Source organism: Prionailurus viverrinus, chromosome F2, assembly GCF_022837055.1.
Source record: "Prionailurus viverrinus isolate Anna chromosome F2, UM_Priviv_1.0, whole genome shotgun sequence".
NCBI classification, from domain to species: domain Eukaryota; kingdom Metazoa; phylum Chordata; class Mammalia; order Carnivora; family Felidae; genus Prionailurus; species Prionailurus viverrinus.
The window spans coordinates 17,743,177-17,770,493 of NC_062578.1; the positions used below are offsets into that span (position 1 = coordinate 17,743,177).

At 40.3% G+C, this 27,317-nt stretch overlaps 2 protein-coding genes across 18 annotated transcripts in view; one reads left to right on the forward strand and one right to left on the reverse strand.

Annotated features, from left to right (window-relative positions):
- Window positions 1-2,462, forward strand: part of CSPP1 (centrosome and spindle pole associated protein 1) — a 154,839-nt gene extending 152,377 nt beyond the window's left edge. For 12 of the 13 annotated variants that reach the window (XM_047841944.1, XM_047841945.1, XM_047841947.1 and 9 more), the window contains 2 exons: window positions 4-142; window positions 1,930-2,462. In XM_047841944.1, the coding sequence (XP_047697900.1) occupies window positions 4-142; window positions 1,930-2,141 (351 nt within the window). In that variant the 3' untranslated portion in view covers window positions 2,142-2,462. Of the gene's footprint in view, window positions 1-3; window positions 143-1,077; window positions 1,225-1,929 lie in introns of all 13 variants that reach the window. The other variant, XR_007148497.1, reaches the window with a different exon arrangement.
- Window positions 2,463-3,589: 1,127 nt separating this feature from the next.
- Window positions 3,590-27,317, reverse strand: part of ARFGEF1 (ADP ribosylation factor guanine nucleotide exchange factor 1) — a 149,043-nt gene continuing 125,315 nt past the window's right edge. For 2 of the 5 annotated variants that reach the window (XM_047841934.1, XM_047841937.1), the window contains 9 exons: window positions 26,080-26,215; window positions 25,860-25,998; window positions 23,372-23,444; window positions 14,945-15,077; window positions 10,754-10,893; window positions 9,061-9,229; window positions 7,623-7,761; window positions 6,547-6,664; window positions 3,590-5,068 (listed from right to left, as the gene is read on the reverse strand). In XM_047841934.1, the coding sequence (XP_047697890.1) occupies window positions 4,904-5,068; window positions 6,547-6,664; window positions 7,623-7,761; window positions 9,061-9,229; window positions 10,754-10,893; window positions 14,945-15,077; window positions 23,372-23,444; window positions 25,860-25,998; window positions 26,080-26,215 (1,212 nt within the window). In that variant the 3' untranslated portion in view covers window positions 3,590-4,903. Of the gene's footprint in view, window positions 5,069-6,546; window positions 6,665-6,995; window positions 7,115-7,622; window positions 7,762-9,060; window positions 9,230-10,753; window positions 10,894-14,944; window positions 15,078-21,121; window positions 22,720-23,371; window positions 23,445-25,859; window positions 25,999-26,079; window positions 26,216-27,317 lie in introns of those variants that run through there. The other 3 variants (XR_007148496.1, XM_047841935.1, XM_047841936.1) reach the window with 3 other exon arrangements.

Genomic DNA, 27,317 nt, shown 5'->3' on the forward strand with positions numbered 1-27,317 from the left:
CAGGATAATGGTCATCCTAATGTACCACCAGATGGTCTCTCTTTGAAATCTGTGTCCAGTATAAATATCGATCAGCTTAGAACGAGAAATGAAGAACGGATGCGAAGACTGAATGAATGTCAGAATAAACCGATTAATACAGGTAAATGGCCAAGCTTAATAGACTATATACATAGCACTTTCTGTAAGAACTGAAACCTGTTTCCGTGGGAGTTTTCACTGATGGCTGGGGTCAGGGGATAGAGGAAGGAATTCTGAAACCCCTTTGAATTGTAAGGACTAGAACCACAGATACCATCCAGGAAAACCTCGACTTAGGATCAATTTTGCATCAGATTCTTTCTACCAGAGAGGGTACTTTTTTTTTTCTTTTAGTGGATTCTAAACAGATGAAGTTTTTACTAAATGTATCTAGGCTTTGCTTTCACCAGGGAAAATGTATTAGTTTCATTATCTCACCTCCCTTATTGAAGTTAGAGATTGTTAGAAATTCACAATTTTTTTTTTTTTTTTACTTTTTTTGCTTGCCTTTTGATGCCATAGAGCAAAATAGCCTCAGGTTAGTATTTCTTTTTAGAAGCCAGTGTTTCCATTAGGAGCTTCACTGTCTCATCGCTTTGGTGATCAGCAAGTTAAAGCATGTTCACCAAGCACAGGCAGGCAGGATGGTTCCTTAGGCAGCTACTGACCTCCATTAGTTTTAGCAAATAGCAGAGTGGTCTTTTGGGACAATTCCTGTTAGTCTGTAAACCTACATCCAATAATTTTCTAATAGCAATTTTCCTACCTTTAACACTTTATTAATTTAAAACTACACTCATACAGTTGGCAGCAGTCTAGGTGATATAAATTGATGGAGCCATACTTTTTATATCATACCTGAAAAAATGTGGATCAGTGGGAAAACAATTCTTTTAATGTGTACCGAGGATTACCTATTCCTCAATTTCTTTTAGAACCAGTAAGGAGAATATTTAATAGGAATATATTTAAATAATTGAGAGAAAATAGAGCATTTGAAGAATCTCTTTCAGAAGGTTTTCAGCTTCTAAACTGTAACATTGTCATTTCAAACAGGAGCTTTTTGGTGCGATGTGGATTGATTGCTCATTAAATTGCCTGCACATGTCCCTTTGCTGGGCTAATCCTTCACAGACCGGGAGATGTAATTTAAACAGATTTTGACATCACAGAGTAGGAAGACAGATTTTCCTATTATATCTAGTAAGTAAAAATACAGATAAAGAAGTTGAACACATTTAATTAAAGAATGAACCATAAATTAGGGACTTGCTAATGGAGAAGACCCCAACCTCCTAGATTAGGTGCAGGAATGTAAATAATTTCATCCCCTGTCTGGTGCTTTCCTTAAAATGACTTTATTTCTTTATAGCATTGTTAAAAGATTCAGAGTGATTTCTAAAACTTTGCTAACACTTCTACCAACACCTTACCTGTCTGGTGCCATCTACTTTGCTATCTTTGGAATTCCTGTGGGTGATGGTACCATGGAGTCAGTCACCTTATTCACTTGGCCGTTTTTTCTTTTTTTTCCCTGACCTCTAAAATGAAGCATCTGGGGGCGCCTGGGTGGTTCAGTTGGTTAAGCGGCCGACTTCAGCTCAGGTCATGATCTCACAGTTCCTGAGTTCGAGCCCTGCGTTGGGCTCTGTGCTGACAGCTCAGAGCCTGGAGCCTGTTTCAGATTCTGTGTCTCCCTCTCTCTGACCCTCCCCTGTTCATGCTCTGTCTCTCCCTGTCTCAAAAATAAAACATTAAAATGAAGCATCTGGACAGGACAGTACACTGTAGAACACCATAATATGGAGAAATGCGGGGCTGGAACGGGTTAGATGACAAGAGATCTGTGTTCATGTCACTTCCTTGCCACCAGTGTTACCTGAGTCATGTCCCTCTTGCCTCCTGTAGACGACGAAAGTTCACTGGTTGACCCTGATGACCTGCTGAAGCACATGGGAGACGATGGATCAAACTCTGTAGCGACTGAGCCCTGGCTCCGCCCAGGCACCTCAGAAACACTGAAAGGATTCATGGCAGAGCAACTGAACCAGGAGCAGCAGCAGGTTCCTGGAAAACTAGGCATTTTCAATTGGCAGGGCCTGTCTACTGCCCACGGTTAAATAAACCTGTATTGGACCCAGCAGTGCCTTTTAAGGTGAAAGGAATGTTAAATCTGAACCTTTGGTAATATGTGTGCTACTTTTGGTCACTACCTGAACGTTACTTACACAAGTTCCATCTGTATATAAGGTGTATTTTTCCCATGATGATGTATATGATGTACATAAAAGGCCATGATTAATTTATATAATGTAGAATTAAATAGAATTATTTTTGCACAATTTTGCCATACATTAGGTGGTAATGAGCTCTTGGAATCAACTACCATATGTGCATTATTCTCGTAAGATAAGGTGAATAAAACAAGTGTCTTAACAGTACTGCAAAACCTGAATACTCGTTTGTACATTTGCCATTGTTCTCGCGATTCAAAATGATTCGCTTAATAAATACATTGGTTGTAGTTGTGACTATTTCAGTTGCTAGGTAATGAATCACGTGCTAGTTACTTCCATGTTATTTATAGCTACTGATTCAGTACAAATGATGGGAATCATAACTGATTTCATTCCCACGAGCCATACACTATCACATCTTTCTGCCTCTATTTTTCTATGAATGAAGGCATTATATTTACTGATTAATATGACTTTACTACTTGATAGAAATAAACTTTTATTGCCAATGTCAATTTCTTAACTGGAACTGAGGTTCTAAACAAGGTGTTTTAGAAGGTGAAGACAGACAAGAACACCCAGGGGTCGACAGAGACTGGAATCCTTGCTGCACCGCCATGGACCCTTGGATAAGTGAGTCTAATCACTCCATTAAATGGTACCTTTGCGAAATAATTCTTTGGTTTTAGCACCATGACCACTGAGAACACCCCCAGATCCTACTTCTTGCACATTTCCATTGGAACTATTGGATAAGTTTACCTCGTGTGAAATTTTACCATTTTAAATTTTAGCTGCATATAAATCTTAATTTTGTACCCTAATCATTGTTTGCTTCACTGTGAAGATTTTTCCTCTTCTATCTTCATTTCAAAGTACCACAAAAGCCTCTTGTCTCCTCTAAGGAGAGTCCTGGTACCATAAAATAAACCACCGGTTCCCAGCTCTAGCATCCAGCTGGGCTTAAAGAGGGCTGTATCTTGGGGGCATGTTTATAAATGCATTGTTCAAAAACTCATTATCTAGAAGTATAAACAGTTATCCCCCCCCTTTTTTTTAATGCCGTTGTACCACACAACTCAAACGGACTCCTAGGACACACAATGTCCCCTGGCAAATTGCCCCAAAGGGGACTTCAGCTCTTTTAGCAGATAGTATAGCCTTATTTCGGGTTATTAATACACAAAATGTTAAGGGTTGAGAAGGCAGAATGCCAAAAGCTGGAACGAAAATATAGTTCCAGCAAAGAATATTCCTAAATTCAGCTTCTAACAAAAAAAAAAAAAAAAAAAAAAAAATCAATGAAACATGGGGCTGTGGATTACACAGGGTTTGATTGCACTGATGAAATAATCCAAAAACTTTATTGACCTATAACCTGATTAGAATATGCCAGATGAGAATCAATATTGTACAGAAAGTTGTACAGAATTTTTTACATAGAAAACTTTACATCTGTACCATATACATTTTATCCATCTGAAAAAATTTTCTACATCCACTGTTAATACGGAATGCTTGACAATCTTGTCTTTTTTTTTAACCATCAGAGCACAATTCACAGTATGAATACATTTCCAGTAAATCTAACTTCCCCAAACCATGCCAGATTTGTTATTTTAACATATTCAACATTAAATTCTGTACATAGAGTAAAATCTACATCAAGCCCCTCCACCCAAAAGAAAAAAGAAAGTGACAGCAACCTAGATCATTTTGCAGTGATTCAAGTTTCAATCCATGAAGGATCAACTCTATTTTAATGGCTCATCTTTTAGAGGCCCTAAGAGAAATATATTACAGGTAGTTAGGTCAGTAGGAGTATTTTCTACCTTTTGTTGTTGTTGTTGTTGATCATGACAAGTGTCAGCCACAACAGCTTCTGGGCATGTCAAACCTTGAAAATGACCCACCCCTCAAAAGGGCAAAACCAAAATCCCCACAAAATAAAAAAGACAAAGTTCAACCCAAATGTTTAGTGCATTTGACAAAATATTATAGGTATTTAGCAAATGAATAAGAAAATAAAGAAATTAAAATAAAACAGTGCAGGAAGAACTATATAATGTTTAAGATTTTTATATTACAGACCTGCATCTCTGTACATTTTTCACAGAAGGATGATTACCAGTATCTCAGATAGCCTGAGTGTGCAAAAATCTTCAGAGTAAGAATACCATAGTTGCTAAATATCTTTTACCATGAACAATAATTTCTTCTTCTCCCCCCAACCCCAATTATAAACATTTTATCCTTCAAAATACAGCTCTCCTGAGTTGTACTTCTTGCAGAAGTTCAAATCTTTACATCTATAGTTCTTTGGGTAAAGTTTTGCTTCCACACCTGCCAAACATATGTGGGGCTCTCCCTGCTGCCAAGGACAGGGAAGGACACATGAACACAAGCGGACACTGTGGAAAGAGGCTTTCTGCTCAACATGAGCCCAACATGACTAACAGAATCCACCAGATTACTAATAGGGACTGGAGCACTGCAAGTTTGAGTTATAGTTCTGAGCATCTTTACCAGTAACCCTCAGACACTGCAATTCGGAGAAACCATTTTTCAGGTAGGAAACCTCAGCTCCTGGGTCCTTTTAAAGAGCGGAGGGATGTAAACGCCAACAGAAAAATACCAAGTTGCCATCATTGCTTGTTTATTCCAAGTTCCTGTTCAGGTGGCTGTGATATCTGAAAAACTACTCCAATTCGCAGAAAAAATCTTCTAAGAACAGCACGAAGTTCAGGAATCAAGTCAAATTGCATAATTTCACATAAGAGAGGGTAGTAGAATGACGCGTGAGCCTTAAACTGGGGGTGGAAGGGGTAAGAATTTCCCGGTTAGTAGTGCTTGCATTCCAAATCACAGAAGCTCAAAATGCCTTTAGAGTCAAACCACTTTGGGGGCTGCACCAATCAGTGAAAACAGAGGAAATACATCTGCATAAAGCAGTGACTATATTGATTATGGAAACTGAAAGAGATACTTCTCTTTAAAAAGAGAAAAGACTTCAAAAGACTTAATACAAACATTATTCACTTAACCTACCCTTATTTTGGAAAACATTTTCTATTATAGTTCCTTGAACTTATGGTAAACTTCTAGTATTTATCATTGTTTTGCCTGGATAATAAGCAAAAGTAAGACCAGCGGGAATCACAGTTGAGTTTTTACAAGCTATGGGTTACTGAAACTACCTTATTTGTTAAAGAAATTTCTAATTTTAGGGAAAATACCTTACTTGTTAAAGAAATTTCTAATTTCTACCTAATACTACAATGTAAAATATGTACTCTTCAGGCAAAGATTGTCTTTGCTAGACTTCTTTAATTTCTGAATACAAGTCACCTGCCTGTTCTCTCTCCTGCTCCCCACACCCCATGAGGGACAAAGCAGCAGTGTGACAGACTGTGGCACGAAAGCTTGTTCTGGAATCAGACGGACTACGCTTTGGAGTCCTTCCTGGCCCCGTGGCTGCTCATGCCTTAGGTCACTTCTCTAAGCTTTATCCAGCCTGGGAGTCAGATGGGAATGCATGTGGACCAGAGCATATGACTTGGGATGCACATCTGTATGGCACCAACTGACACTGCACGGCCTCTATGGGGTCCCATGGCCCAAATCTCAGGCCACCTCACTGCATTTTTAAACCTATTCAGGGATCACAGCAACCCACTTCCATTTATGTGAGCTAGTTTAGTTTTAAAAGTGAAATACATATTTTTGCCAATCTGACATCTGTATTTATATTTATAGTTATGTATTTTTAATTTATCTTCATTTCTACTTTCAAATTCTCAAAGGAATTTATGGCCCATTCACTAGGGGCTCTGTGTCACATGGAACCGATAAATATGCCAAAGGAATGGCTGAGGCCTGGGGCCCAGAAATAGCCTTGGGTAGGGGGCAGAGTACAAGCCAGGGGTTGGGCAGAACAGCAGTTTTCAAAATGGGGCCAAAGGAGAGACTTCAAGGGTCAGGATGGAAACTGCACAGTGTGGGGGAAGTCAGTGGCTTGTCAGAGTGTCCTAAAGATTCTGATTCCTTCCTTACTGAATCCGCTACAGAGTCACTAATTAGAGAACAAAGCAGGGTAAGGAGGGAGAAGAATGAAAGGCCAATGAGCACAAGGGCCACGGCGGCCCAGGGCAGAGCAGCACTGTGGCCTGGACCTTGCTTGATCTACCTCTGAGCAGTGGGTCTGCAACCCTGTGACCCTGCCTCCCACTTGAGTGTGCTGCTGCTCAGGCTAGAAATGCAGGGCTGGAAAAAAATCTCTCATACTTACCCTATTATCACTTATCTTTAGAACTTTAGTTAGAAACAAAAGCAGTAAGTTAGTCCAGGCTTCCCGGTGACTTTCTGATGTTAGAGTAAGGAAGTAACTTAGGGCTTCACTGCAGACACTGTAACAGAAAAGGCTCATTTTACATGTGCTTATGTACCTGCTGCTATGGATGTTCACAGATCAAGACCAGCGGGGACAAGGTGGATAGGGACTTTACTATTAGGAACTAGTTAGATTCTGTCTGCAAACTTTACTAGATTGTCAACATAAATGGGTGCTTTTCAAATTAGGAAGAAAATCAGACATAAGAAGCCACTGTAGTTTATCAGGAAATTCACATTTTACTCAAAGTCTCACTGAATTTCGGAGCCCCTGTGCAGTAGCACCTGCCCAAGCCCGGCGTCAAGAAACTTGGGCTGAAATTTGGGGTGGCTCTTCCCTTTACTCACTGTGAAGGTGTAGATACTCTGGGTCTTAGGAGTCTCATCAGTAAAATGGGCAAATAGGGATTAAGTCATCTCTTAAAATTCTAAAATGTATTTAATTGGTCTCTGAGAACATCTATTCCCTGTGAACACACAAAAATATCATGCAGAAGACAGCATTCTTTCTGAATGACATGATTCTTAGCATGAACTTAAAATTTAAGTCGTCATGATGCAAAAAGTGAATGCAAAAAAAGTAACACTAACAAAACTCTATTTTTTTTTTAACTGAAGGCAGGCAGGCAGGTTTCACTTTCACAAATGATCAGTTTGTGAAAATGGGAGTTATGTGGCATGAAAAAGCCTAAAAATGACGAAGTTTTAACTTTTAAGAGAGCACACTTTCTCCTTGGTCCTGCAGCAGCAGCAACAGACATGATTTGCTCATGTCTCCCCAACTGTGCACAAGTATGTTTATCTAGGAGACTGTATTTAATTTTCACAATCTCTTCCTTACACTCTAATATTTGCATGGCACTGCAGTGGGGCTGGGCTGTGGACTCTGCCCCGAGTGCAAACCTAGCGGTCCTTTCCTACTCTGTGCCATGGAGCCATGTGAATCAAAGACAGAAACTCAACCAAGAGTCTTACTTTAAAAGCCTTTGCTGGACCTCTTCCCAGGCACTAACCCGGCTCTCATCCATGTACATCCGGAAGAGAATGCGCAGCCCACAGGCCAGGCTGCTCGTCTCCTGCTTCAGAAGGTTAGGTTTGGATTTGCCTTTGAAACCTGCAGAAAAGGGAAGTTTCCAGGATTAACTTGGGAAGGCATCTTACAGAAAGAAAGGCAAATACAAAGCAACGTTTGGGCTGGGAAAGTGGAACTCTTCAAATGAAACTGCCCTGATGAGCTCCAGATAGCCTGCGCCAGGGCTCCTGGATGAACAGGGCAGACCACTCAGCATGGAGATGGTTTTCCAAGGTCGTCAGCAGTGCAAAATGGCCACTGCGTATGGACACACGGAGCCTGGTGGCTTTAGCAGGAGAATTCCCAGTTGAAAGGTAGAAACAACTTTGGTTGAACTACTCTTTCCAGAAGTCAGGTTGAAGAGGGAAGAGGATGAACAAAGCCATGAGCTTAATTAGGAATTAAACAATCATTTTAGATTAAGTAAATATGCAAATGTAAAGTACCCAACACTATTTCACAGAGTTTGATGTTCAGTAAATATTGTTTTGCTGCATATTCTGCCTCTCACTCTTCCAGCACTGTTTTGTACATAATAAGTACCAAGGAACTATTTCTTAAATAAAAAATTGAATGTCAATATAATTGTTATAAAGTTGTTTCATTAAAAAAAATTTTTTTTAACGTTTTTATTTATTTTTGAGACAGGGAGAGACAGAGCATGAACAGGGGAGGGTCAGAGGGAGGGAGACACAGAATCTGAAACAGGCTCCAGGCTCTGAGCTGTCAGCACAGAGCCTGACGTGGGGCTCGAACTCACGGACTGCGAGATCATGACCTGAGCCGAAGTCGGCCGCTTAACCAACTGAGCCACCCAGGCGCCTCAAAAGTTGTTTCATTTAAAGATTCCAACTTGTCCAAAAATAAATTTGCCCACCACCGCCCCCCCCCCCCCCAAACATTCACTTCCATTCTGAGGTGTGGCCACTCCCAGGTAAGTATGGAGAAGTCACTGGAATACAGATGCAAGATCTCATGTTTAGGACTGTCATATGCTTTTTCTCATAAAACAGCAGCTTTTAGTATGCTGACAGTATCAACAGGAAGGCCCACGCTGGGTGAACAAGATGAAAAAATGGTCAAATCAAAGAACAAGTTGATTAAACAAGGGGGAAACAAATCTCCCCCAGCAGTTAGCTGGCTTAGTGTAGATCAGACAAACGCCTGGCTATTGATTCTGGCAATTGGACTGCCTTCCCATTATTACTGTTAAGGTAAAAAGTTTACACAGTGAAAGCCATAGACCTGAAGCATACAAACCATGAATTCTGATCCATGTATACAGCCCCAGTGCACAAGCATTAATAGTGAACATTAAAGTGTGACACCTGCCCAGCTTACCTGCTTTCCATAAAGCAGTCCTCTGTTCGTTGTTGGAATTAAATGCTTTTGCAAATCTATGTGACTCTAATAAGCAGTCCAGTAGCTTAAAAAGTTGTTGTGATGTTAAAAAGCGGTACATTCCTTGGTCTTGAGTATCAACTCGAACATCAAAGTCCACGGCATCTCTCTTTGGAAAAACAAAGCACCACAGCACGCGCACACACACAGAGTCACAAATTTTAGTAAATTTAGAACTCCGTGCTCCCCCAAAGATCAGCTTTACGAGCAAGCCACAGAACTTAATCTTTTCTAGCTCAATAGAAAATAGGAAAAGGTCCATTTTTTGTTATTACATTTCCTGAGCCTTTATATTCCATGCATCCTAGTCACCAGGCACCACCTCCTATCTTCCCAATTCCCTTCCTAATTCCTAACTCCAGGAGCTCTGCCCCTCCCAGAGCCTACAGCCCTCACTGTTCCTCACCCCCATCAGGTCCTCACTTCTCTACTTCACCGGTTTGGATTCTAGGAACTGCAGTTATAACTGCTCTCTTGCATAATCCCTCACTCTTTTTAGATTAATTGGCTGGCAAAACTGCCTACTCCACGTCTATACCCACACAACAAACATAACGGGAGAAAACAGACTGATTTTAAATCCAGTGGGCTCTGGGTGGTGCCCAAGCAATCCTGCACTGCCTGAGTCCACTCTCTAGATGATTAACTCATGTTTTCACTTCTCTCCTCAAGTATCTAAAATTCTCCTCCCACTTCATTTGGTAGAGGATTTTTCTTCTCTCAATGAGAAACCAGAAGCTATCAGAAGAGACCTCCCGCAAACTCCCACTGGCAAACAGACCAACCTTCCTGTGTTAAGAGCTACATACTTTGCTTGCTTTCCTGTCACAATGCACCAACTGCCTGTGCTTCTAACCCCCCGGGGACCGGCCCTAGATGCCACCCCCATTCACTCAAAAAGACAGCAACTGTCCCTCTTTCTGTGTTTCTCTCTTTCCTGAAGAATTCTCATCAGTGAAAATGCTGCAATATTGCCAATCTTAAAGACAAAAACAAAGCAAACCCTTCTCCTGACCCTTTCATCTTCCTCCAGCAATTATCCTATTTCTCTGTACCCCTTTATGACACTATTCGACACAATTATCAAATATTTGCTGTCTGCAATTCCTCTCGTCTCTGGTACCCATTTCAATAATGCTTTTGTCCTCAACATTACAATTAAGCACAATGTCAAGGTCACTGAAGTCCACCAAATTGCTCGAAAGCAACTCTCAGATGAAATATTACTTTAAAAAAAAAAGAAAAGAAAAAAAATATTACTTGACCCACTGAGCATCTGACAGAGATGATCACATCCTTCTTAAAACATCTTTTTCATTTGGCTTCCAGGACACCACTGTCTCCTGCTCTCTCTCCCTTGCCTCATGGATTCTTATTCTCAGGCTCTTTACCAGCTGCCTTATCACAAGGAGCTCTGACCATGGAAGCCCCTGGGCTCAATACCCAACCGTCCTCTCAGCCCCACCCACACTTATTGCCTGGAGGATATCGTTTAGTCCCAAGGTTTAAAATGACATTTATGTGATGAAGAGCCCCCAAGTCAAGTCTCTAGCTTGACCTCTGCTCTGAGGCCCAGACTGTGAAAGCCAACTTCCTATTCAACATAAAAGCAGCTGTCCTCACACCCCCATACCTGGGCTGCAGCTAGGTTTTCAGCATCTTCTTTCTTACTTGTGGCTGGGAAGAACACAATGTTGTCGATAGTCTGGATGAGTTCCAGCTGCACAACACATTTAATCAACAGGGCGGCAAACAATTTTTGTTCTGGAAATTCTGTGAGGAAACCCACCCCAATGCACATGCAAACAAAAATTATTTTGAATCCTTTATAATTTCTATGACATTACAATGCTTAAGGAAACATTCATATGAATGAAGGTTACTTGCACACATCACACTGAGTACATACTGCCTTTGCACATAAACACCACTCAGTCTCATCAATTTTTAGAAAAGCCTCAGGAAAGTAATTTTTTAAATAGAAGTATTCTCCATGACTTAGAACAGTAAATAATGTCCAAAAAGGTCCCACTGCAACTTTAACAAGATTTAAGTTATTCTTTAATAAAATGCAACAAATGCATTAAAAGCTTAATTAAAAAAAAAAGCTAATAGCATTTACTGGAACTCAAGTTTGACCTTTGAATATAGGTAATATAAAGCCTATACCAAAAGAAAACAACAGGAACCAGATCTGCGAGAAAGGACGGAGAGACAGCCACAAATTCTGATAAGTGAGACAATATTAACCAGAGCACGTTTTATTTGGATCCAGGTTAGAAGTTGTAGCCAGAATGACCTTATATTTTCAAATGGATCCGTAAGCAAAGAAATCTATAAAAAGTTATGCCAAGTGCATGATCACAAAATGCTCTCCACAGGTGAAATGAAACATAACTACATTCCTCTAGCCGGATGAATTTGCTCAACAAGACACAAGACTGTTTCTGACGATCCACAGCCCATAAGGTCATGTTCATAGAAGAATTTCCCATTTCACTGACCATCCCAGTTAAGCAAATGCAAAAGCACAAGGTTAGGAAAGAGGACTCAACTACTGAGATACTGCAAGAGCTTGGCAACACTGACACGTGGCTGCAATGATGGCCCCAGGCCATACCTCAATCCTGGGATGTCCAGAGCAGCTCTTCCCATGAGCTTTCCAGGAGGCAGATGACTGCCTAGGGGGAGCAGCCTGGAAATCACTCTCCAGGCAATCACTCAGCATTACAGACTTACAATCCTTCAGTCTCTACTTTTGCTTTTATTACAAATTCGTTTTGTGGCACCAATTTGTGGAATGCAAATTCATGTTTTAAGGGCTTTAGGGGTAGCAAAACAATTTGCGTAAATTTCTTCTTGAGGTCATTAATAAAGACTCCTTTCCAGGTAGTTCTCAGAAATGCTGGAGTGCGTAACACTTCTTACTAGATCTCATGTCAAACAAAAAGTAAAACAAAGACACCACAAATCCCACAACTGTCTCCTCTTCAGTATCTTCTTCCTAATCCTTCACCTCAGTCAGAGCTGACAAGTACCAGTCAGTCATTCACCTCCCTCATTCAAGTCCTAAACTCCGTCCCTAGAGCAGGAGACTCCTGGCAGCACAGGTGGAACTCACAATGAGACTCGGGAGTTAGGCTGATGTCTGACAAGATGTGTTCTCATCGGTTCCAGCATCAGCCACTCAAGGGGAGAAAGAGCTGTCAGCAGGGTGAACGGACAGAATGGCTGATGAGACTCCACTCTGACTGAGTGGGTAAGGCTGGGCCTCTCCAGGATCTGTAGTCCTGGGAGGAGTCCAGATCTCCTGCCCAGGATCTGTAGTCCTGGGAGGCTACAGATCTTAACGTTAGACTCACTAGCAATGACCAGCAGCATGTTTGGACAGATTTTATAACGAGGGCTGACACTGCCAGGGTTATAGTAGGTGACCATTTCACTGGTTCACCAAAGCTAAACAAGATTCACTACGTGGGACAGCAGGCACTGAGCTGAGACTAGATGGGGTGGTGGTGGTGTTTTCTTAACGTGTACAGAAAGAATGTGTACAGGAAGAACGAGATAGCTGCCCCTCGGACAGGGCGAAATACTCAGGTGTGTGCTGTGATTCTTTCCCCCGAGCAGGAGACAGCAGACGGTCTCTCTTCCACTAAGTTGAAAGGGCTCATGGGGACATGGTGGCCATTTGTTCTTCCTCTAGCTCCACCTATTCTGAATCAACAATTCCATGGCAAACTTTTCCTAAAGAACTTAAAGGAGATAGAGGGCAGGACATCTGACCGTAGGAAACAAGCCTGGGCCCTCGGCTCTGGGTATGGGGAGCAGCACGCAGCTCCAGTTAAAGGTGTTTCCCTAGATTAGCCACGTGAAAACTTTCTAATGTGTGATGACCACATCCTTACTTTGCAAGGCTAAAGTATATTTAAATTCAGTCTTGGGGCTGAGAGAGAGAAGAGCCATTCACTATTCTGTCCTTATGGCATGTTCCAGTGCAAAGTTGTCATGGATTCCTGCACGAGATATGCTGTTCTCCAGAGAACAGGAATAAAAAATGAAAATCAGCCACTCACCACTACCCATCTCCCTCTCCCCTTTAAGAGGTTAGCAAAACACTGTGACTGAAGCCAGAAGCTCTGTCTTCTCACAAGAACAAGTATAAGAACCTAGGATTCATAAAAAAAATTCCCTGAAAAAAAAAATTAACTCAAAATGGATCAACAACCTAAATGTAAGGGCTAAAAGTACAAAACTCTTAAAACATTGGGGAAAACCTTCATGACCTTAGTTCTGGCAAGTGATTCTTAGCCATGACACCAAAAGCATGAGCAAGAAAAAACAGGTAAATTGGACTTCATCCGAGTTAAAAACTTTGTGCATCAGATGTTATTAAAGAAATGATAAGAACTATACAACACGAGAAAATAAATTTCTGCAAATCATATATGTGATACAGGTATAGTATCCAGAGTGTGTAACAAACTTACAATTCAACTACAACAAGACAACCCAATTTAAAAAAGAGCAAAGGACATAAATATTTCTCCACAGAAAACAAACAAATGGCAATAAGCACATGAAAAGATGCTTAACACCACTAATCATCAGGGAAATGCACATCAAATCTACGATGGGGTACCACTTCACACCCACTAGGATGGTCATTTAAAAAAAAAAAAGAAGTGATGGTGAGGATGTGGATACACTGGAATTGCTGGTTGGAATGCTACTGTGGAACATGTTTTAGTGGTTCCCTACAAAGTTAAACATAGAACTATCCTATAATATGACCCCAAAATTCCACTCCTGTGTGTACAGCCAACATAATTAAAAACAGGTACTCAAGTTATACTGTACACGGACATTCACAACAGCATGATGATAACCAAAAGATAGAACAAACCCAAACGGCCATGAGCAAATGACTGGATAAACAAAATGTGATACATATCCAAACAAATGACAACTGGTCATAAAGAAGTATCAGTCACTGACCAATTTCACAGTGTGGGTGGACCTTAAAAACATTATGCTAAATAAAGGCCAGACATAAAAGGTCATATACTGCATGATTCCGTTTATATGAAATATAGCAAATCTACAGACCAAGAAAGCAGATTAGTGGTTGCTAGGGGCAGGGGAAGGGGAGAGTAAGAAGGAATAGCATTAATGGGTGGGGAGTTTTCTTTTAGGGTGATAGAAACATTTTGGAACTAGACAGAGGTGGTGATTGCACAACACTGTGAATGCACTGAACTGTTCACTTTAAAATGATTACTTTTCTTATGTGAATTTCACCTCATTTTATAAAAGCAACTATAGTTGTCCTGTTTTCCTCTAGGAATGGGGTAGTTTTTCCTTGGTATTATAATTTCCTTATATAAACAAAGCTGGATCAATTTTGCAAAAAATAGAAAGGGTTGCCCTTCTTTGTGACAAGTACTAATAAGGTGAGCAGAAGACATCGTGTGGGGCAGTCGAGTGGAAAGAAGGTCGGCTTCTCAGGAAGCTGGGTGCCCCTGCTCGGAAGGCACTATAGAGAAAGGCCCATCAGGCCCTACTTTTGCAGAAAGAATATGAGGCTGACATGCAGAAGAGAACAGGGAGAAGAGAGTCAGGTGCTCAACACAAACATTAAGCACTTGTGGAAAAAGCTGGTACTGCAGGTGTTAGCGAAATGTCCAACTTGGAGCAAATGCAGTAACAAAGCGACCACACAACCAATTACAGTATATATTTGTTAATAACAAAAGTAAAAGCAAACATTTCATCCCTTTCCTACATAAAACAAAACACACTATTTTTACTAGGAGAAATAACTCACTTGCTGTATGTTTAATTTTGCTGACTTCTTCGTTCACAGTAGAGACAGAAGCCAATGGTGCTTGCTGTCTATTATCTGCAGATCTTGGTTGAATAGAATCATGAATATCTACAGATTTCTGTGATATTGTATCCTAATAAAATAAAAAATTCCTTGTAAGTACAACAAATCTTAAGGATGAAAACAGTTTCTAGTATGCTGTTTTTGAAAACAATTACACGGGTCACTATGAAAAGGACGTTCTACACAGTAATTACAGACAAAATGGGGAAATTATTTAAAGTTACCTATGCACAGGTAAGAGCTGATAGCCTTTAAGAGAAAAGCTTCCTTTCTGACCCTCGATGGTCTCAGGTCTGGTACCACCCAAAAGCAACAGATAAAAATGCTAAGCTTCATTGTATGGAAAAACCAATCAGGGATATCCAGGACTCTTCATGCAGTCTAAACAGAACATGTATGTGGCAGAGGTGGGATAGGTTTCTGCAAGCTCTGTGTAGGTGGAGCTCAGGAAAGTTTTGTAGGGGTGAGTTTAAGGAAAGATGTTCCGTCATCCAAGGAAATGGCGACCAGAAAGATCGGTGAGAAGGTGACTAGGAGTGTGGTGTCATGAGAGAAGCTCAACATTCAAGTCAACACCAGACTTTGGCTCCAGGATTAGGTATAACCTTGGAAAAGCAATGAACACTACTGAGCTAGGGTTTTCTGATCTGAAAATGGAGAGGACCTTTCCTAGTAGGTTATTAGGATAATAAATGCAAAGCACTGGCACAGTATCAGACAACATATGATAGCTGTCAATACTATTCTGGCTTTATTTTGTTACAGCAATACAGCATACCAGAAAGAAGTCAGAATGTGTTTTCCAGAGGAATTGAGAATTCTGACTCAACAGTTTTAGCTGGAAGTGAACTCACCTGGGTTTCTGAAAGGAAGACAGGGGCCTGTGTTCCCAAGGAACAGTGCTAATCAAAATGGTATTTTAACTTAGACTTAAAATATCAGTTTATGATTTTTCATTTGCTGTTCTGTATAAAATGGGGATAATGTACCAAATCGGGTTCAAAAAATTTCTAAAAGGATCACATGTAAAAATATTTTTTAAACAGTGATGTGCTACACAAATCTAAAGCCATATTATTATTGTTATAACTGTTCTTAATTATCTTTGTATTTTTCATAAGCATTTAACAAACAAGAGGCCTTTAATAATAATTACATAGATCCAGAAGAGTCATTGGGTAATTTCTTTGACCATGACGGCCTATAATACACTTTTAAGTAAAAACTTAAATGGAAGTGGGGCGATTGGGTGGCTCAGTCAGTTAAGCATCCAACTTCAGCTCAGGTCATGATCTCACAGATTGTGGGATCGAGCCCTACGGCTCCACGTTGAGAGTGTGCAGCCTGCTTGGGATTCCTGCTCTCCCTCTCTCTCTGCCCCTCCCAAGTTTGTACTCTCTCTTTCTCAAAATAAATAAACATTAAAAGAAAAACTTAAATGGAAGAATGCATATAGCAACACTTAATTTATAAATCCTTTAAGGGAATGTTTATTTAAAATTAACTATTAAAAGCAAATGTCTCAGGGCGCCTGGGTGGCTCAGTCGGTTAAGCGTCCGACTTTGGCTCAGGTTGTGATCTTGCAGTCCGTGGGTTCAAGCCCCACGTCGGGCTCTGTGCTGACAGCTCAGAGCCTGGAGCCTGTTTCAGATTCTGTGTCTCCCTCTCTCTGACCCTCCCCCATTCATGCTCTGTCTCCCTCTGTCTCAAAAATAAATAAAAGTTAAAAAAAAAAATAAAAAAAAATAAAAAAAAATATAAGCAAATGTCTCTTTTTAACTTGTATGTTTTTCTTGAGAGAGAGTGAGAGTGAGTGAGCGTGTGCACACGGGGAAGAGGGACAGAGGGAGAAAGAATCCTTGCAGGCTCCATGCTGAGCATGGACCGGGATACAGGGCATGATCCCACAACCCTGGGATCCTGGCCTGAGCCAAAACCAAGAGTCAGACACTCAACTAACTGAGCCACCCAGGTGCCCCAGCTTGTACATTTTAGTAAGTATATTTTAAGGGGGAGATTAATAAGTTGATAGAATAAAAAAATGTATTATCTTACTGAATATAAGTGAAAGCACTGGTTTTTGAATTTTTTGGGTCACTGGCTCTTTTGAACATTCTCATGATCCCTAAAAAGCTTCTCCCCAGAAAACTAAATGTGCACAAAAACTAGGTCACAGTATTGGGAATTTAAAACTTCTCCTTTGTATCAGAGGAATCTTTTAATGTTAGGCATACTGCATTCTCAGTTTTTCTGATCAACCAATTAAAGATGATTTTTTGGTAATTCTGCATTTTTTAGAACAGCTGTGAACCAGACGTATGCCCACACCTCTCCTTTTAAAAAGGACTCTTTAGGGGCGCCTGGGTGGCGCAGTCAGTTAAGCGTCCGACTTCAGCCAGGTCACGATCTCTCGGTCCGTGAGTTCGAGCCCCGCGTCGGGCTCTGGGCTGATGGCTCAGAGCCTGGAGCCTGTTTCCGATTCTCTGTCTCCCTCTCTCTCTGCCCCTCCCCCATTCATGCTCTGTCTCTCTCTGTCCCAAAAATAAATAAACGTTGAAAAAAAAAATTAAAATAAATAAATAAATAAAAAAAAATAAAAAGGACTCTTTAATGGAAAAGGAGGAACTCTGATGAAAGAAATCTCTATGTATCGAAGTGGAGACATCTCTTAGATATTCCAAACGTAACATGTTAGTCTCCAAATAAAATTTCATTTTTTGAGAAAGCTATGTGTAAATTTATATACTGTATATATAAATGTATAGAAAAGAGCTGGAAGATTATACACCACAATATTAAACCCTGGAGTTGCAGTGGAAGGGTGCAGTATAAAAAGGGCCTTGCATTTTTTTTTACCCTATTTTCTTCTGTAATTTTTTTTTTAACAATAACTGGGTATTTTTCTATTTTTAATATTGAAAAAATAGTCCTTCACCAAATCAGTGCTGGATATGCACCTGTGCTGAACTGTCACACGCTCACATTGCTTGCAAGTTTGCTGAACCGAAGAAGACTGACTGTTGCTCTGGGGAAAAGGTGGAAGATGGCCCTAAATTCTTGAAATCTGGTGGTGCTGCCATTGTTCATATGGTTCCTGGCAAGACTATGTGTGTCGAGAGCATACTCTGGGAGAGGAGACAGACAGCTGCTGTGGGTCATCATCAAAGCAGTGGACAAGAAGGCAGCTGGAGCTGGCAATGGGACCAAGTCTGCCCAGAAAGCTCAGCAGGCTACATGAGCGTCATCCCCAATAACGCCACCCCTATCTTTTTTAATGTTTATTTTTTGAGATACAGAGAGAGACGGAGTGTGAACAGGGGAGGGGCAGAGAGAGAGGGAGACACAGAATCCTAAGCAGGCTCCAGGCTCTGAGCTGTCAGCACAGAGCCCAACGTGGGGCTTGAACCCACGAACTGTAAGATTATGACCTGAGCCGAAGTCAATGTTCAACCAACTGAGCCACCCAGGCGCCCCAATACCACCCCAGTCTTATTCAGCGGTGGAAGAACATCTCAGAAATGTTTGTGTCAATTGGCCTTTTAAGTTTAACAGTAAAAGACTGGTTAATGGTAACAATGCATCGTAAAACCTTCAGAATGTTTTGTGGACCGTGTGTGTGTGTGTGTGTGTGTGTGTGTGTGTGAGAGAGTGTGTGTGTGGCAGTTTTAAGTTATTAGTTTTAAAATCACTACTTTTTAATAGAACAAACAGCTTGGCCAAAAATATGTCACAGAATTTTGAGACCCATTAAAAACAAGTTTAATGAGAAAAACAAAAATAAATACAAAGTAGTACTTCAGTGCACAGCAAGATATACTCAGCTGAGAACGGCATTAGAAAATACCATAATTTCTTAGCAAACTATAAGTCATAGAGAGAAGAGAAAGAAAAGGAAAGCAGGGTGCAAGAAGCAGTAGATCTCAGAAGGGGTGGCAGCAGCAGCTCTGGAAGGAGCCACAGAGAGGGTGAGACGGTCCTGAGGGGCCCCGCTGGCTCGCCCCAGGGAGCCCTGCAGCAGCCCAGGCACTGAGCACTCACCTGGCACATGCCGTTCCAACAGCTTTCTGTGCAGTGAATGCCCTGACCTAATTCTCATCACAAGACCACTCTAACACGAGGTCAGGTAACTTGCTGAGGCCACAGAGCCAGTCACTGCACAGTCAGGATTTTATTTTGGGGCTGACTCTAAAGCCCACACTGCAAATTACTATACAGCAGAGGCAGAAAAACCAAAAGGACACAAAACAAGCAAGGAGTGGGCCAATTTTGAGAAAAACAGGAAACAGAGTAAGCTCATTCTGGGCTTAAAACAGGACTTTGTAAGTGGAGTCTGTGATGAACAGACCAGTCCTGCAGATCAGGATCATGGAGCAGCGTGCCCCCAAGGTTCCAGATGTGACAGCTCTCTCGAGACAAACTCACAGTAGTACTTTACTATGAAATCTAAGTTTTAGTCATTGACTATTAGTTAAGAAATTTAAAAGTTGTGGGGGACAAATCAACCAATGGACACTAATATGCTCCTGCTGGTGTCCTGGGTTTAAAACTGAATAAGCCCGTGGGCGCCTGGTGGGTTCAGTTGGTTGAGCAGCCAACTTTGGCTCAGGTCATGATCTCCTGGTTCACGAGTTCAAGCCCTGTGTTGGGCTCTATGCTGACAGCTCAGAGCCTGGAGCCTGCTTCAGATTCTGCCCCTCTCCCATCTGTGCTCTATTTCTCAAAAATAAATACAAAAACATTAAAAAAAAACAAAAAACCTGAATAAGGCCAGATTAGAGAATAGCACTGTTTAAATGGTAATTTCCTGATTTTGTTAACTGCACTGTGGTTATGTAAGATTTTTTTTTCTTCTTCCAAAGGAAAAACAGAGTAAGGAACTTAGAGATAAAAGGACATCTTATTTTCAAAGAACTCAGAAAGTCTTGGGGGCGGGGTTGATGAGTGAGAGAAAAAAGAAGGAGGGAGGGAGGGAGGGAGGGAGGGAGGGAGGGAGGGAGGGAGGAAATGATAAAGCAAATACAGTGAAATGATAACATCTGGAGAAACTTGGGTGTCATGTTAGTTTTATGTGTCAACTGTCTAGGCTAGAGTATCCAGTGATTAATACAAGTGTTGCTGTAAAGGTACTGTGTGGATGTGGTGAACATCTACAGCCAGTTGACTTAAGTAAAGGAGATGATCCTCAATAATGTGGCAGAGCCTCACGTGATCAGCTGAAAGACCATCAGGTTTCCCTGAAGCAGCAGCTCCTGCCCAGGGCTTTCCAGTCTGCCCTACAGATTTCAAATTATTGGCCCTAATAATTGCATAGCCAATCCTGTGAAATTTAAATAAAAAATATAGATATGTATGTGCGTATATCATACACGAACAAACATATATGTACAGACAGAAACAGATATTTCCTGCTGGTTCCACTTCACTGGTACAACACTGATGGATACAGATTTTGGTACCATGAAGTGGGGGTGGAAGTGATTTTGGAACTGGGTAATGGTAGAAGCTAGAAGAGTTTTGAGGCATATGACAGAAAAAGCCAACATTGCCTCAAAGAGACTGTTAGTAGCAATATGGACATTAAATGCAATTCTGGTGAGGATGGAGAACGAGGTAAAATGCATGTCAGAGAAATCTTCTGTCATCCTAAAGAATACATATAATGGTCATGAATAGAATGCTGACAGAAATATGAATGTTAAAAGTTCTTCTGATAAGATCTCAGAAGGAAATTGGGACTATGTTACTGGATAATGGAAGAAAGTCAACAGTAAAATCTTAGTGTGTGAGCATAACTCCGTCCGGAAACATGCTTATAATCCAAAGCACTCAGGGCGCCTGGGTGGCTCAGTCGGTTAAGTGGCCGACTTCGGCTCAGGCCATGATCTTGCGGTCTGTAAGTTCGAGCCCCGCGTCGGGCTCTGTGCTGACAGCTCAGAGCCTGGAGCCTGTTTCAGATTCTGTGTCTCCCTCTCTCTGACCCTCCCCTGTTCATGCTCTGTCTCTCCCTGTCTCAAAAATAAATAAATGTTAAAAAAAAAAGTTAAAACAACAACAAAGCACTTGTGTATCAAAAGTGAGTTTGAAGAACCACTGGCTCAGTTGTGATCATGTGATATATGGTGTCATGTACTACTCATTTATCAAGTTAAAATTTATTAGAAATGTTTGCCTGTCTTGTGGACAGTCGCAGAACAAGTTACTTGCAATCCAAGGTTTTCTGTACGTGTTATAAACTGGCAGAAAACTTAGCTAAATTATGTTGTACTACTGGGTGGAAAGCAGAACTTGTAAGTGATGAACTTGCATATTTAGCTGAGGATATTTTCAAGCAAAAGGTTGAAGATATGGCCTGGTTTCTCCTTGGTGTTTACAGAAAAATGAGAGGATACACAGATACATTGAGGAAGAAATTACTAACTAAAAAGGAACTAGCACTTGATAATTTGGCAGGATCTTGGCCTATCCAGACTGCAAAGGATGCTAAAAGTGGAAAACTCATTGTTATGAAAGCATTTCTTTGGATAGCAAGACAACTTTTTGTTGAAAGACATTAGGTATGTGGATCCAATGGATCCAATCAAACATCTCAGCAGAAGCCAAGGAGAGAGAGGAAGTTATCCACAAAGGATCCATGAATAAACCTCTTGACACACACAAGAGACCCACAGGGATTTTAAGAATGATTTACCGGTAGAAACACAGCCAGCCTAGACTGAGAAGGACAGACTTGGGACAAAATGAAGGAAGGTTATCAGCCTTCTGGGATTCTACAGGCAGGAAATGGGCTGATGGAGCTGCACGGCTGCAAACATGTGCTAACCTGTAAGAAGTAATGATTTAGAGGAGCAGACCTGCAGGATCACAGGGAGGAGCCATGGGCCCAGAGGGCAGAGCATCAAGACACAGAGAATTATCCTCAGGCCTTGAAACTTAATGGAATTTACCCTGTTGGGTTTTCAACTTGCTTATTAGGGCCAGCTACCCTTTTATTCCTGCCAATTTCTCCCTTTTGGGATGACAATGTTTATCCTATGCTTGTCCCACCACCTCCACAGATGGGGAGGGATGATGCCCCAGAAGAGACCACATACCTAATCTAGATGGCTGTGATGATGAGATTTGGGACTTTTGATATGATGTTTAGAACAGATTTTGGACTTACTGATGCCATAATGAGTTGAAACTTTGGGGAATATTGGGAGGAGGTGAACATACTTGGCCTGAAAGATGAACATTAGTTTCTGGGTGCCAGAGGGCAAACTGCAATAGGTTGAACAAACAGTGGCTCTAAAAAGGTACATCTAAGTTGTTACCTCTGGTACTTATGAAGGTTACTTAGAAACAGGGTCTTTAAAGACGGAATTAAGTTAAAGAGTTTGACATGAGACGGCCTATATCTTATCTTACAGACATAAGAATGCTAGTGTCCTTACAAGAGAAAAACGCAGACAGGATACATACAGATTTGACATCATACAGCCATCTGAAGATGGGGGCAGAGACTGGAGTGATGTGTGTACAAGTCAATGCATGCTAAGGGTTGACAACAGCCACCAGAAGCTGGAAAAGGCAAAGGATTCTCCCTTAAAGCCTCTGGAGGGAACGTGGCCTTACTGATGCCTTAATTTGGGGCCTTTGGCCTCCTGAACTGTGAGACAACAAATTTCTGTTGCTTTAAGCCACCAAGGTTGTGGTAATTTCTTGTGGCAGACCTAGGAAACAAATATATTGGGTGAATCATATATTAGAATTCTTTGTACTGTTCTTATAATATTTCTTTTAGGTCACACTGTATCCAAATTAAAAGTTTAAAATAAATACCCAATAATGTCTTTAGCTTGGCATGGAAATCCTTTTACATAACCTCATACCTGCCTCTTAAAACTCTGGACATTATATTACTCTATGTCTCAGACCACCTGTATTATAAAATAATTTAAAATACCTCCTTCATGGCACTTACAGAAATAAATTTTAGCCACCTGGGAAATTCACCACCATGAAATTTAACCTAAGAATTCTCTGCACAGTACATTTATGCCATCTTTTTATTTTTTTTAATTAAAAAAAAAGTTTTTTTAATATTTATTTTAGAGAGAGAGCATACGAGAGGGGGAGGACCAGAGAGAGAAGGAGACAAAGAATCCAAAGCAGGCTCTAGGCTCTGAGCTGTCAGGACAGAGCCCAACATGGGGCTCGAACCCACAAACTGTGAGATCATGACCTGAGCCAAAGTTAATGCTTAACCGACTGAGTCACCCACGTGCCCCTATGCTATACCTGGACTCATATAAAAGAATTCGGCCCATCAGAAAATTACTTCTCAAAAACAATTTTAAATATGCCTTATTTATGAAAACTTACCAGCTGCTTTTCACTCACAGGAGACAGAGGTGGGGGAGCAGTTTCTCCAGAAGAGGGACGCCAGGTCAAGAGCCTTTAAAATACCAAAATCACACCAGTCATTGAAAGTATGGAACAGGACACATCCAACATGTTTTCAAACAGGCAGAAAAAAGTCACAAAAATATGCCAAAAACAATATAATCCTTCTTTGATTACTGCTAAAAACAACTTACTAAAAAAAAATCTAGTGAAAAGTTTAAAATATGTACCTCCAGGAAACAATTAACTAGCATAATTACAAGGGTACTCTGGTCATCATTTTAAAAAAACAAACCCAAAAACTACTTCTGAAAAGTTTCAAAAACTTTATACTAAGTATTAATGCCATTAAATATTCTCTATAAACTGAGACTGAGAAAAGTTTGAGACTTTTAAGAAATTCATAGAACTCTTTAGATTCTATTCTTTTAAAGTTTATTTATTTGAAAGACAGAGAGCAAGCACGTGCATACTCGAGAGCAAGTGGGGGAGGGGCACAGAGAGAGAAAGAGAATCCCCAGCAGGCTCCATGTTGTCAGCACAGAGGCTGGCGCAGTACTCAAACTCATGAATTGTGAGATCATGACCTGAGCCGAGATCAAGAGTTGGACGCTTAACTGACTGCGCCACTCAGGCGCCCTGATTCTATTTTTTTTTTTTTTAATGTATAACAATAAGTGAAATAAAATTTGGCCCCAAAGGGGAAATGACTTGCCACCCCTGGATTGGGTACTTGGAATAGAAAGATGATTAAGGCCCAAGTTCTTGCTTGTGAGAAGCAGGAGCTCCTGGGAATTGGGTAGATAGGGGCTAGAGACATCATTTCAGTTCCATATAGAAAGAACTCTGGCACAGTTTCTATGAAGAAATGCTTATTAGATGATCTTTAAGATCACGTACCTTAACTTGAATGTGTAGTTCAATAAACTAAAACAGAAGCAGTTCTTTTTTTTTTTTTAACGTATTTTTCTTAATTTTTTTTTTAACGTTTATTTATTTTTGAGACAGAGAGAGACAGAGCATGAACAGCGGAGGGGCAGAGAGAGAGGGAGAAACAGAATCTGAAACAGGCTCCAGGCTCTGAGGGGTCAGCACAGAGCCCGATGTGGGGCTCAAACTCACGGACCGTGAGATCATGACCTGAGCTGAAGTCGGACACTTAACCGACCGAGCCACCCAGGCGCCCCAAAACAGAAGCAGTTCTTAAAAACAAAAAAAGAAGGGCGCCTGGGTGGCGCAGTCGGTTAAGCGTCCGACTTCAGCCAGGTCACGATCTTGCAGTCCGGGAGTTCGAGCCCCGAGTCAGGCTCTGGGCTGATGGCTCAGAGCCTGGAGCCAGTTTCCGATTCTGTGTCTCCCTCTCTCTCTGCCCCTCCCCCATTCATGCTCTGTCTCTCTCTGTCCCAAAAATAAATAAACGTTGAAAAAAAAAAAATTAAAAAAAAAAAAAACAACAAAAAAAGAAAGTTCAGCCTGACTGGTTTTTGTGAAGACTTCAAAGGGAAAATGGCTAGGCAAGAATTCATACCATCTTTTGACATAAGGGCTACAGATAAACTCACAAAAATGGGTCATCTGTCAGGTAGGTTGCTCCAACAAAACGTGTACCAAAAAAATAAGAAAATCTGACCAACAGTTGTCCCTTCAGTGTATGACCACCTACAGACTGCTTTCCTAGAGGTGTGTCCCTTTTGTTTAACTTCTGATGTCCTATTTTATTAGGATACTTAGAAGGGGATCATGTCAGCGCAAATATACTTAACTCATGACAAGAAAAAGTTTATGATGTTTAAAAATGTGAATCATAGTTTTCATGTAAGTTTTATACACATACAAATACATATACATGTGCCTACTTAATAAGATGTTTTAAGTATGCTTTAAATCATCTTATTCAGCAGATTTAAAAGTAGTAGATTTGTGCAGGTCAGAGAGCCCCAGAAGCTGAGCTGGTAAGTAAATTCAATTATGTTGTACAAATAATCCAGGTGCTATTTATTAGTCATTTAGTGACACTATGTCTTGGTCTCTCCACTGATAAAAACTCCTTCACTACAATTCCAAACTAATCCATCATAAGATGACAATTAACTGTAAAATATATTTGCAAATTAATTTTCCTTAGATTATTAAATCTACAGTAACTGAAATATATGTTGAGTTTTTCACCCCCCAATCCAAAACCACTGCTTGCTTTAATCTGGATAATTAAAACCTTGTACAAGTAGAATCACTTCAATGTGACCAATAACCACATGACCAATCAGACTCAAGGGTCTGGTTTATAAATAATCTAATTCAAGTATTTGTATTTGTTATGGCTTACAGGAGTCTGATTTGCAATAAATGCAAATTCATGGAACACTGAGGTATTTTTAAAAGGATTTCTGTTATAAGAAATCACTAGTTACTATGAAACTTTTTAGTTCGATCATTCAATATACAAAGTTGTAAAAAATCTTCTTACGCATGTGGGATTGTGGTTTTGAAGATATCCAGTGTGCAGTTACAAGTTTTATCCCAGATTTCTAGGGTAAACTTCTCACCATTCAGAATAACAACATTCTCTAAGCAGTTTGTACCAGATCGTGCTAACTGCTCATTGTCTAGAAAAGAAAAGAGCAATTCATTTATGTATTGCCAGGGCCATATTTAACACTTTGTGTCACTATCTGCTATAGACCTACCTTGCTGCACACACCAGTAGAGCTGGGCAAAAATATCATCCAAAAGTACATCACTGAGTACTTCTAAATACTGGGTGAACACATCACAAATTGCATAAAGTGCATGATTACAAGTTGTAGTCATCCATTCAGCTTTCTAGGGGGAAAAGTTGTTAAAAGAAGGTCAGACCATTCATCAACCACCAGAATTCAAGAAAAAAATTTTGCATATTTAAAAGCTAAGTCTGTTCACGTTCCTTTCAGAGCACTCACTTCCCTCTAGAATATTCCATTCACTTCAACTCAGTACGAGATCTATTTTTCTCCACTGTTCCATAACCATCTATATATAAAATACTTTAACTATTTTTTGCATTATTTTTGATTATAAAAAATTACCACTGAATCATCTTGCTATTAACATTATGACTTCTCAAAACAATATGCATGAATAACAACAGCTGGCCTTGCTCTAGAATATGACAGAATATAAAAGAGAAATAAACAAGAAGAAAATGATAAGAATTTATCCAAATGGGTTTAGCATAAATTTAAAATAAAACTTTTGTGAAGTATGGTTCTTGAAAATACCGTAAATGGTGAATAAGGCCATACAAAGTAAAGAATTTATTTTTCTCAAGTATATAAAGACTAATATGGACTGATATTTTCATATACAGTTTTGTGACAGTGCATATACATCTGTCTACTTAATAAGACTTTTTAAGTAAGAGTCTACCTGTAGATTTAAAAAACACAGATCTAAAGTAAAACTTTGTACAGGCCAGAGAGCCCCCAAAGTTTGCATTTAATATAGCTGTATGAGACAAAATAAGAAAACTTGAGGCTCTCTCTTCCCTACATTTACTGAAATGCATACTATAATTGGTTTGTAGTAAAATACATTGAAATAAAATAAGACATCACTATGTATTCTTTATTCACTTCAGAATAAGAGGTCACTATGAATGCTAAAAGAAGATAACTGGTATTTGTAGTTGTGACAATATTAAAATGAAAAAAAGAAACCAAGGGCATCTGGGTGGCTCAGTTGGTTAAACGTCCGACTTCAGCTCAGGTCATAAACTCGCATTTTGTGAGTTTGAGGCCCATGTCGGGCTATATGCTGACAGCCCAGAGCCTGGAGCCTGCTTCGGATTCTGTGTATCCCTCTCTCTCTCTGCCCCCCGACCCCTGCTCGTACTCTCTCTCTCAGAAATAAGATTTTTTAAAAAAATGTTTTGTAAAAGAAAAAAGAA